Raw genomic sequence first — 12,113 nt, 5'->3', positions numbered from 1 at the left:
TAGCAGAAGGAATGGCGGACGCAGGTTCCTTCACCGGACTCCTTCCCGCGGCGTCCAGTTGATCGGCAATCTGGCGGCCCGCGGCTGGTGAGGATGCCACCGCGGTCACCAGACTAAGCAGAATGGCGCGTAATGACTCGATCTGCTCCGCCATCAGCCGCCACTCGCCTTTTGTTCCTGCAGCGGTCGCATCTTCCGTCGGTCGACGCTGAGAGACGTCGAGAAGTACATCTTCAACAGGCGGCATAGGGGCTGTAGTTCCCAACAGCTCATCTTCATCCGTCTCGCCCTCCTCCTCCGATAGAGGCACAGTCAGGTTCTTTTTTCTGGGGTGCTTGGACATCTTGACGATCGTCCAAACAGTCGCAGAAGTACTTCTGACACCAATGTAATAATTCTCCGGAGACGGATTCGGAATCGGTCCTCTTTATTTTCACTTCACGGTACACTTGCTCCCACACGCTCCGTTGCTGGCAGACAACGTAGTGGCAACGGACTCCCACCAGCTCCCACCGCGCACGTGGCACCCGGAGCCCCGTACGCGCGTGGCTCTCGCCCCCGTTCAGTTCCCAGTCTCCCCCCCGATCCTTCCTCTCTCTCCCTCTTAATCCCTTCGTCACGTGGTCCTCCCAGCCAATCCTCCATGGGCAATCTCGACCGTTCTCGATGGTTCCCTGTCAATCCCGGGACCACGCCTCTTACCCGGATCCCCCTTGGCTGGGGCCCCAAATGGCTGGGCCAATCACTCCTGATGACATGCCGTGATCACGCCGGCCCCACACTCCCTATCTCGACCCTTATTGGCTACAAGCAGGACCGGCAAGCCAATCCCCCACGTGAACCCACGATAGCTGTTATTACAAATACATAGATTACGTAATAAAACAGATCCACTGCAAACCATAGTCACGACCATGCCATGTATTAATCCACCTCGCACCTGCACACGAGCTGCTGTCATTACTCCATCTCCATGGTGGACGTCCTTCAGGACACGTTATCTCCCTTGCCTGCTACTCCGCTATAGTTATCGACAATGGTCAATGTGCATTGGACATCATCCATTCGCATTCATGCCTCTCACACCCTGATTCGCTTTCACAGAGATGTATTAACTCAAGCAAACTTAATTCCTGTTCACAAAGATCTGTTATTCAAATAAAACATTTCCCCGTTATTTGAAGTCATATCTGTTTACAATCATAAACAGCTGTCAGGTAAATTCAACGCCATTTAGATAGTCAGAATTATCCTTATCAAAGTCACAAATATTCATGTAAACTATGTCCAAAAAACAATGTAACGTCATCTTTTGTGTAACTATGAATGATGTTCATGTGCTTGTACTCGTGTCTCCACCAGTGCCGTCAGGCGGTCAAACACCCCCGGCTCGAGCTTCGTGATCCGATTGTCTTGCAAAGCCAGATACTGCGGGTTGCTGGGGATTCCGGCAGGCACAGACGCGAGGCTTTTGCTATTGCAGTTCACAGCTGCCCCTGGGCACGAACACTGCGAGGGACGGGCGACGTTTAGAGGCGGCTCACAACGGCCTCCCCTTGCACGCGAGCAGAGTCGCGTGTGGTTCAACAGTTAGTTGCCTCTTCCCGAAGATTTCCCTCAAAATGTTTTACCCCAATTACATTTAAAAGTGCTTCGTTGAAACGTACTGTATATACGCCGCGAATACTGATCACTGTATTTGCGTCTATAGTTTACTTACTAGTAAATCTATTGCATCATTGATTAAAGTATTTAAGATTTCAATAGGCTCTCACCTACTTCATATAACATTCTTTTCACGTCAATGCGTGTATATGTAATCATTAAGAACAATCATCGATCCATTTGCAAGCCGAAGTCACGACCATACGATGGATGAATTCACCTCGCGCCTGCACTCGAGCTGCTGTCATTACTCCATCTCCCTGGTGGACGTCCTTCCAGGCGCGTTCTCTACCTTGGCCGTCACTCCAGTATAGTTATAGACCGTGGACAATGTGCATTGGCCATGGCAGATTATTATTCCACAGCCCCCTCTTGTGCGATATCATGACCAAGCCAGCTTACTTTTATCATCGGTTTGATGTCATTTACAAGAGTTTGGTCTGTTATCCACGTGTTCCTCTGCCTTGCAATGTAATTTCAAGCATGCAACTCGCAGTGCTTATGTACACACTTCAGTCCACAAACTCGTCCAGGAGAACTGGCCATGTGCTGTCTTCATCATCGTTGCCGAGGTCTGCGTTCATAGTCCGGCTGAACTCCAGGATATTGCACCATTGATCCTTGTTGACCACTTTGTATTTGCATTGCTCCAGGAACTGATGGAAAGAGGAGAAGAGAGGTCAAATTCTGCCCAACAGCATGGCCAAAATGGACGTGGTTGTGTCAATGTCCAAACTTCGCTGACCTTTGTCCCTAGCCAAGTCGAAGCAATATCTGTAGATCTACTTGAAGAACACGGGATAATTGCGAAGCGAGCGCAGGTACCCAAACTTTCCCTGCAGCTTTTCTGAGCCTCCAGCTTCGATGGCAACACAAGCATGATTATATTTTCATAAGCCGGGTCCCTCTGGGGGACCCGGCTTATGTTCTCTGTGGCGTGGCTGGCTCCGCCTTTGGCCATGACCACCTTCCAGAACCCTCGAGCGGGATCTGGACCTGGACCACGTGACCACCCCGAGCTCCCACTTTGGTCCTCCTTGTAGACTTAACTGGTCATGTATCCTTTCGGGTCAACCAGTGGCCTTTAGCAACCCCTTTCCTACGGCTAGCATCCCTACACCCTATCTTGTAGGACTGGAACTGCACGCCGAGCGTGGTGCCATCCAGTGCTATCAATCGGCACTCACCGAGTCCCTATAGGGCCGGTAGTACACCCACATCATAGCGGTGTCTGCGATGTGGTTACATTGCACGCCGTGCCTTTCTAGGGCCGGCACCATTCAGTGACATCCCGCGATGTCACAGAATCACCCTCCCTCTTCGTAGCACTCAGCCATCCCGGCTGTCAACTCTCCCTGCAACAAACAAACATAACCCCTATGTGTGCCTCGAAAAAATAACCCATCCCCACCTATACAATATATACAAATATACAGTAACTAACGGGGAAAGGGGACGAAAGTACAGAACAATAGACAACAAAGAAAGAGAGAAAATATAAAAACGCAGTAAGTAACACGCAAAACTACAGGATCCGCCCCAGAACCCGCATCTCCCACCCTCACCGTGTAACACCTGCAAGCACAATAAAGGCCAGGTTCAGCCAATAACCAATACGGCCTGCCGAGTGCGACAGCCAACTGACTGTGTGGGAGCGTGTGTGTATGGGGATCATTTATTTGATGGAGTCCTTGTGGCCGGGCCCCCAGGGGAGGTGGGCTCACCTCTCCCTGGAGGTCCCGGGGGGAATTTACAAATGCCCCGTCGAACCCGGCTCCTCAAGAAGAGCAGCCGGCCGGGCAGTTAGGCCCTCCTCTCCCGAATCCAGTAGAGATGGCGCAGGTGGCAGCTTGGACGTTAAACGCGCAGCACCGGAGGACAGGATCACATGACTTCCCTGAAGACCAACCTCTACCAGGTACACACCTCAGCTCGACGGACACATCTGACACTCGGGCCCCTGCGTAGTTGGAGATGGAATGAAAGGCTTGAACCATCACCAGGCTCTGGAACAGAACACTCAGCGGATCAGTCCCAGGCACCTCGAGCGGGATCAGTCCCAGGCACCTCGAGCGGGATCAGTCCCAGGCACCTCGAGCGGGATCAGTCCCAGGCACCTCGAGCGGGATCAGTCCCAGGCACCTCGAGCGGGATCAGTCCCAGGCACCTCGAGCGGGATCAGTCCCAGGCACCTCGAGCGGGATCATTCCCAGGCACCTCGAGCGGGATCAGTCCCAGGCACCTCGAGCGGGATCAGTCCCAGGCACCTCGAGCGGGATCAGTCCCAGGCACCTCGAGCGGGATCAGTCCCAGGCACCTCGAGCGGGATCAGCAGGTAATTTTGAGCAGGATCATTAGTGAAATAAAATCCCGCCCCCGCCTCAGTCTCTATCTTAGCAACCGCCTCGAACAAGCCGAGTAGCGGAGTGAAATTTTCACCCCCTCCCCGGATTCCCCGCGCCGGGGCCTTTTATTCAATCACGCCCTTTCCCCATTTAATTATAACGTGCCCATGAGTCCAAACCCCCGTGCCCACGAGCCAATCCAACCCCACACACCTGCAACCACTTTCACACAAAGCCACCACCCGCAAGTCCTCGCTTCTCCCCAATCAAAGAAACACCCTACCCCCCAAATGTATCATTGACTGCAACAGCTTTGTTGAGTAGTTTTTTGCTGTGTTGCGTTGTGGTGATTATTTTGCGTTGTTAGGTTATATTGTTGTTGCTGCACTAACCAAGCCTGCACATCACGGGTGAGTTTCTATAATCGCTCAATATCAGCCCTAATTATTCACACAATTCACTACATGCAACATTTACTGATGCACTAATGCAGACGCTTACCTCACTGCTCAGTGACACTGCAGACTAACACATCGCACAAGGGGGCACAATGACGACGATGATAATGACGTGGTTGTTAATAACGAGGTAGTTTTATAAACTGAACGCTACTCGTGCCGAGCGTCATCTCTATCCCTATTCCCAGCAACACAGCAGAGACCGTTGCTGGCAGCGCTGACTCCGTTTGTCAAACGCGCCCCTGGGAACGCTCTTCAGCTGGTTGTTGTACAGAGTCAGATAAGTGAGTTGGGTCAGTTTGTCAAACACCCCAGTGGGGAGAGACGCGAGTTCCTCATTGCGCAGAAACATCAGACAATCGCTGTCCACTGTTTTATGGAGACTCTAGCAGAGTGAATGTAAAAACGACTACAAATAGCGTTCATTGCATTTCACTCACCGATTAAGCTTGTGAGCGGATTGGTATGGTTCGAAACATCAAAAAAATCATTCAAATCCCTTTGTTTATCTACTGCTGGTCTGATTTCCAATGTAGTGGTCGTTACACTGATATTGGGTGACGAGGTTTGAGCTTTATCTTTACCGTTCTTCCAATATTTTGGCATTGTCGTCGGAAAGGCGGATATGGAAATTTCACACTCCTATGCTGGGAGCCAAAACATTGAAGATCGATTCATGACTGGTTCCAATCAGTCTTGAATACATTAACCCGGCATGGGCCTCCCCTCTGTTTACTCAGCCTTAAGTGAGTACCTGGCACGGTTAGTAAGCATCAGCACTGGGGAGACAACACGTGTGTGAGAGGGATTGTTTTGAAACGAGGATTCTGTGACAGTCTTTGTCTGCTTCATCACTGCTATGAACCATCACTGATTCGACCGATGCCAAGCCGTTGTGTCTATTTCTCACCTGTTTGATGTCACGCTCTGCCGAGTAATCGAAAATGCTATCACACGTGAAGCTGTGCACGCGTGACTTGCATTGCGATGTTAACAGAACACAGTTGCAAAGGAATCGCGGATCAACGCGGGGCAGCTGAAGAGCATTCCCAGGGGCGCTTTTGACAACCTCAAGAGCCTCACTTACATCTGGCTGTACGGCAACCCCTGGGACTGTGCCCTGCGCGGAGCTGTCAGCCTCCTCTCTCTCTTTCAGCCTTCTCGCATCTCTCAGCCTCCTCGCCTCTTCAACAGCTCCCTCGTCTCTCCCAGTCTCCTCGTGATGACGAATGATAAAGTAGCCTACACCGTCGTTGCATTATGAGCATATGTAGAAGGTTGTGATTTGTTTAAAATGGCAAATGTGAGAGATAGCCGCGGGGAGTGGTGGGCCCAGTGGTTAACGTACTGCGCTCTGAACACGGTGACCTGGATTGAACGTCAGCCACGGCGAACATCAGAAGCGAGTGATGATCATCACCACTTCAGCAGTGACGTTTGGTCAAAACCCCTACAACCGACGCAGTGCTTGTGCCAGGCTAGGTGCACACACACACATCCATGCATATGTAATGTAGTAACTCGGCGGGAGACGACTTCACGGGTAACACACTCTTTATTTTATCAAACTCGTTCACAGGTGACTAACACCTACTTTGTATCTCGGGTGACAAACACCCACTTAGTATCTCGGGTGACAAACACCCACTTAGTATCTCGGGTGACAAACACCCACTTAGCTACTAGGCGACTAACGCCCACTGAGCTACTCGGATGACCAACATCCACTTAGTATCTCGGGTGACAAACACCCACTTAGCTACTCGGCGACTAACGCCACTGAGCTACTCGGATGACCAACATCCACTTAGCTACTCGGCGACTAACGCCACTGAGCTACTCGGGACACTCCCTGGCCGGGGTATCCGTCTCGACTGTGGGTCCCCAGCCCGACCCACGGGGGCGTCGGACCCCGGGTCCCACAGCCTCGCCTCCGAGCCACACAGGGCCCCGGTCCCCACAAGGACGGCGGGACTAGGGGTCTCGGGGCACTAGGTCTTCAGCTCCGTCTTCGGGTCTTCAACTGGGTAACTCTCCCCGAGTGCTCTCGCGCGTCCCCCTTTATACCCCACCTGCGGACGTCGCTGCGAGCACCCACTTATTCGACCAATCGCTGGGCGCTGGCTACGATCCTGTTTTCCCACATCTCATCGTGCCTCACCACCCACGCCGCGCCGCCCCGTCATCTGTCACTCCCGGCGCGCGCGTCCACACCACGCCCACAACGCGTGCCCAACCCCGCACCCCGCGCCGCCCCGTGATCCATCACTGTCACAGTCGGCGCACGTCAATACCACCACTACATCACCCCCTACCACATAGCTCGCAGCCGACCCGGCTGCTATAAAAATATACAAACCGCCCTGTGTGCCCCGTAACACAACACAACAACAAGAACAACAACTAACGTAACAACACAACACGACGCGAACACTACCATCCGCAACCATCAACCAATGCCACCGCGACAATAGAACAATATATACAAACCGGCGAGTGACAATAGCAATGTGTATGCAGAAAGGAAAATAAATGGAAATTTTTTTTTTTTTTTTTTTCTTTCGACTCGTGCAGTGTCCCCTTCTTTCCGAGCGTCCCTACAACGGGACATTACCCCGGCAGAGGGGAACACCGGGCGAGCTCGGTGTAGAGAAAAAACGTCTTCATGAAAATTGTTGAGCCCTAGCCCGAGTCCGCCTTGCCGGTCCGTCGTACGGCACCAGACGCGGTTGAACGTCCGGTGGTGCCGGCGGTTCAGGAAGACATCGGCCAGGCATCGAGGACCCGTGCGTGCCCCGGGGTTCAGGCTCCCGACGGTCAGCAGCCGTCAAGCCCGAGGCACCTGGGGGTGGGTCAGGTGGAGACACGTGAGGATCAGCCTGCGACACCTCCCTCCCCGAGTCGACGGTCACATCACACGCCTGGTCGTCACAGCACAGAACGGGGTCACACGGTGCCGCATAGGGCTTCAGTCGGGAGGGGTGCACGTACCAACGGCGTTTCCCCCATTTAATCTGTATACTCTGGGGTCGTGCAACCCGCACAATTTCCACCGGTCCCCTCCAAGGTCTCAACAACTTGGGGGACGTAGCCAACGGTGCATGTGGACAATGCAGCCAGGCCTTATCGCCCGGTTTCCAATCATACGTATGCACCCTCCGCTCATGCAATCTCTCGTTCGCAATTTGCCGCGACCGCGAATTCAACCTCGCCGCCTCCCGCGCTTCAGTCAATTTGGCGATATTAAATTTGATGTGGTCTGCCAATTTAGATTTTGCACGTGGCTGGGAAATCCCCAGTTGGACGTCCATGGCCGGATCGGCCTCCCGCCCATACATAAGAAAAAATGGGGAAAACCCCGTCGCCGCATGAGGGGCCATTCGATAGGCCGCGAGTACCCCCGGCACCTGTAAGTCCCAATCAACCTGATCGTCGCAGACCTGTTGGCACAACATAGACGTAATCGTCCTATTCAGACGCTCAACCATCCCGTCAGTCTGCGGGTGGTAGGGGGAAGTACGCACTTTCTTTGTACCCAACAGGTCGCACACCTCGCGCAACAAAACGCTCGAAAAATTATTTCCTTGATCCGTCAGCAAGCGTTCGGGGGCGCCCTTGTCCAAAACATAACCCTGGACAAAGGCGTCCGCCACCGCCGCAGCCGACTGGTTGGCGAGCGGCCATGCCATAGGCCATCGGGTGAAGTATTCCACGCCAACCAGCAGGAACCTATTTCCCCTTGGTGTAGCCGGAAAGGGCCCCAAGATGTCCAACGCTACCAATTCGTTTATACGCGAAACCTGAATGGATTGCAGCGGTGGATTAGCTGCCAATGGTGGCGGTTTCCTTTTGGCGCACCCTACGCATCCCTTAAGAATATTCGCCACGTCGTTACCCATCCCCGGCCAATAATAGTCTCGCTGGATTAGGGCGAGCGTTTTGTGAAAACCCAGATGCATGAGCCGTTCATGAGCTGCCAGAACAACCCTACCCCGCATAGCAACAGGCACAACGAGCACGTGACGCCGGGACATGCTGTCCCACCTCATCAAAAGGCCCTGTCTGCACACCCAGGAACCGACCCGCGCCTCCCCTACCTCGGGAGCGCCAACTTTCCGACGTAGCGTAAGTAGGGAGCTGTCGGACATCTGGAGACGGCCCCACTCAATGAGGGGCAACGACAACAGCGAATCCCTCCCCGTGGGGGCGTCCTCTCCCGGGGTGTCAGTGGCGGCGAGCGCAACTCCCGGCGTGCCCGCGACCGGGGGTTTGCACCGCGCCGATCCCAACAAACATGTGCAGTCCGTGCACGGAGGCAACCGCGACAAGGCGTCCGCATTTGAGTGTCGCAATCCCTTGCGGTAAATCGTCGTGAATTGGTAGTCCTGAAGGACCTCCAACCATCGGGACAATTGGCCCGATGGCTGTGCCACGCGCATAGCGTATTGTAGAGCCGCATGGTCCGTACGGACCGTAAAATGACGGCCGTAAAGATACGGCCTGAATTGCTGTGTAAAAAACACAATGGCTAACAATTCACGACGAGTTACGCAATAGCGTTGTTCGGCGGGGGAAAGAACTCTACTACCGTAGGCGACCACCCGTTCAACCCCCCCGACCACCTGTGAGAGCACCCCCCCCGATACCCGTGTTGCTGGCGTCTGTGTCAAGCAAAAACGGTTGTGTGAAATCGGGGTAACACAAGGGGGGAGCCTGCACCAAGGCGTCACGAAGGGAGCAGAACACAGCCTCCTCTTCCGCCCCCCAGTGAAACCTCACACCCTTAGCCGTCAAAGCGTGCAGGGGCCTGGCTATGGTGGCAAATTGCTTGACAAAACGACGGTAATAGGAGGCGAAACCAATGAAACTGCGAACCTCCGTGACCGAGGTTGGCGTTGGCCATGAGCTGACGCAATGCGTCTTAGCAGGGTCCGTCGAGATCCCTGAACGACTCACGATATGGCCCAAATACCTGACCGATTCCCGAAGCAGAAAACATTTAGCCGGTTTAAATTTAAGCTTAGCGGAACGCATCCTGAGGAACACCGCTCTCAGTCGCTGGAGGTGCTCCTCGAAAGTCCGACTAAAGACGATGATATCGTCGAGATAAATCAAACAGGTATCCCATTGGAGGCCCGACAAAACCAATTCCATGAGTCTCTGGAACGTGGCGGGAGCGGAATGTAAGCCCTTGGGCAAACGGTTGAATTCAAATAGGCCACCAGGTGTCCGGAAAGCAGTTTTAGGTTTAGACTCGTTATCGAGTGGCAATTGCCAAAATCCAGAAAGCAGATCGAGTGTGGAAAAAAACTGTGCTCCCGCCAAGGCATCCAGCGACTCATCCATCCTGGGGAGCGGATACGCATCCGCCATCGAGATTTTGTTTAAGCGGCGGAAATCGACACAAAACCGCAAGGACCCGTCCTGTTTCTTTACTAGGACAATAGGAGCACCCCACGGACTAGAAGAGGGCGAAATGATATCGGCCGCCAACATATCATTAACCGCCGATTGCACATGTTCCTTCTCGGCTGGGCTGAGCCGGAAGGGATTCTGACGAATAGGGGCCGCGTCCCCTGTAGCTATGTGGTGGCGCAACAGGTCAGTGCAGCCGATATCGTACTTATGTTTGCTGAACACGTCAGCAAACTCGAGTAGCAAACCCCTCAATGCTCCCAATTGCACCTCGGACAAGTTAGCAGAACCGGCACACAACGAGTCCAACCACTCAGTCCCCTCATCACTTGGAGGATGCGACTTGACAGTGAAATCTGCTTGAGCCACGAGCCGTTCCTCAACGGGTAGCGGCGCGGCGTGAGCCAGCACCGTTCCCTGCGCAATTATGGCCGGCCGCGACCCCGTATTCAGGACCATTACGAACGGCTCACTGTCCCCTCTCACCATGGTTTGAGCAACCGCTAAGTCGAGGCCCCTTCTGGCCCTGTTAGACGGCCCCAACAGCACCCCCTGTGCCTCCGCACCCACCTCGAGTGGCTTCATGAACCGAAGGGGTACTAACATTTGCGATCCCGGGGGCACCCGTACAGTGTGAGTTGCCAGCGCCTGCACCGTCGCACAAACCGTGCGCATTTTGGTAGGGCTCGTCAAGAACGCAACCCGCCGACCTGACGGAAGCTCTATGCAGGCCTGATCTATAAGAATTTTGATGGGCATTTTGGACAAAAAGTCCGTACCTAGCAAACAGGGAACGGCCAGCGATGATGATACAAAAATAGGGCCCGCCAATTTGATGTCACCAATGCAAATAGTCGCCCGAATCTGGCCGATGATCCCCAGGGATCCCCCATTCGCCGCATAAAATGGCACGTCTACTGGCAGAAGGGGTCTACTTTGGACGGGAAGAATGTTATAAATAAGGTCCGAGATGATGGTGGCCGACGCACCCGTGTCAACAAGCACCCGGACCTCAACCCCGTCAATGAACCCCGTTACCACGGACGACCCGGCCGACGCAGCCACGATCCTGTGGGCCAATTCGGACCACTCGACTGCTTGCGGGCCGCGTACGGACCCCCCTCGCCGAAATGAACCCCCGGCACCCAGCCGCGAACCCCCCACCGCCAAGCGGCGACCCGAATGTGCCGTGTTTGTGGACCGAACGTGTGAGGTGCCGCGACTTGCCGGGTTTTGTTGGGATGACTTGTGGCCCTGGTCGTCGTCCCGACGTGGTCCTGTGGCGCGCTGACGCGGGGCCCGGCACCCGGCTGCGACGTGACCCCGAAGGCCGCAGTTGTAGCAGACGACGGACGTCGTAGGTTTCGGTTGCTCCAGCTTGCGGGGTGAACGTGTGGGCGAACGACCTCCCGTTCTCCACTCCCCCGGACGCGATGCAGCGAAGGCCTGCTCCTGATCCGCAGCTGGCTGAGGTTCGGCGATCGTGGCGGCCAGTGCCGCGTTCCCCGCCCATTCGCAGACGACCCCCGGCTTGCGTTTGAGGACCTCGTACGCGTGAATGCTCGTGGCGATCGCCAGGGAGCAGATATCCATCTCGTCCGCCACATTGATGGGGACCCCCAACTCGTGGGCCAACGCCAGCAGCTGCTCCGTCACCATGGCGTCCTTCCCCTCCTTATCCATGCGGGGAAAAGCTGCGTCCGCCAAGGCGAGTAGTGCCGTGCGATAGGCGAGCGTCGTTTCTCCAGCCACCTTCCGCCGATCGTACAACTGGTGGCGACACGTGGAGGGCGGCCCGAACACCTTCGCCATCAGGTGTAGTGCGGCCTGGAGCGTAGAGCGGGACGACCTTGCAGCAGATGTGAAGGCTGCAAGCGCGTCGTCGTCAAGCATCGCTGGCAACGCACGCAGGGCAGTGGTGTCGGACCACCCCGACATCTCCTGATGAGCGAGGAACCTTCGTTGGAAGGCTCCCCAGTCGCCCCCATCCGCCTTGAACGCCGACAGCGCGGGCAATCTTTGCTGGAGGACCCGATCGTCGTCGACGTCGGAGAGATTTTCCCGCGCTACGCTGTAGTTGTGTAAAATGTCGGCTCGGTTGTCAGGCGCAAAATGGAGAGCTCCGGCGCGCGCTGATGACGTGGGCTGCGCTGAGCGGAGGTGTCCGGCCACGTGGCGTCCGTCTTTCCCGCCAATCGGTGGCGGCCCCCCAAAAACGGCGGCAACTTCC

General features: G+C 54.9%; 1 protein-coding gene across 1 annotated transcript in view; it reads right to left on the bottom strand.

The window, feature by feature from the left end:
• Positions 1–2,177: 2,177 nt before the first annotated feature.
• The window catches only part of LOC144727906 (uncharacterized), a 34,237-nt gene continuing 24,301 nt past the window's right edge, over positions 2,178–12,113 (bottom strand). Inside the window, exons 6-8 of the mRNA XM_078607044.1 lie at positions 3,592–3,732; positions 3,231–3,240; positions 2,178–2,321 (exon numbers count right to left, since the gene is read on the bottom strand). Coding sequence (XP_078463170.1) covers positions 2,178–2,321; positions 3,231–3,240; positions 3,592–3,732 — 295 coding nt within the window. The remainder of the gene's footprint in view (positions 2,322–3,230; positions 3,241–3,591; positions 3,733–12,113) is intronic.

Source organism: Lampetra planeri, chromosome 27 (genome assembly GCF_965212315.1).
Source record: "Lampetra planeri chromosome 27, kcLamPlan1.2.h2, whole genome shotgun sequence".
Taxonomy (NCBI): Eukaryota; Metazoa; Chordata; class Hyperoartia; order Petromyzontiformes; family Petromyzontidae; genus Lampetra; species Lampetra planeri.
Note: the sequence above shows the minus strand (reverse complement) of the source record. Positions and strands in the feature narration are given on the sequence as shown.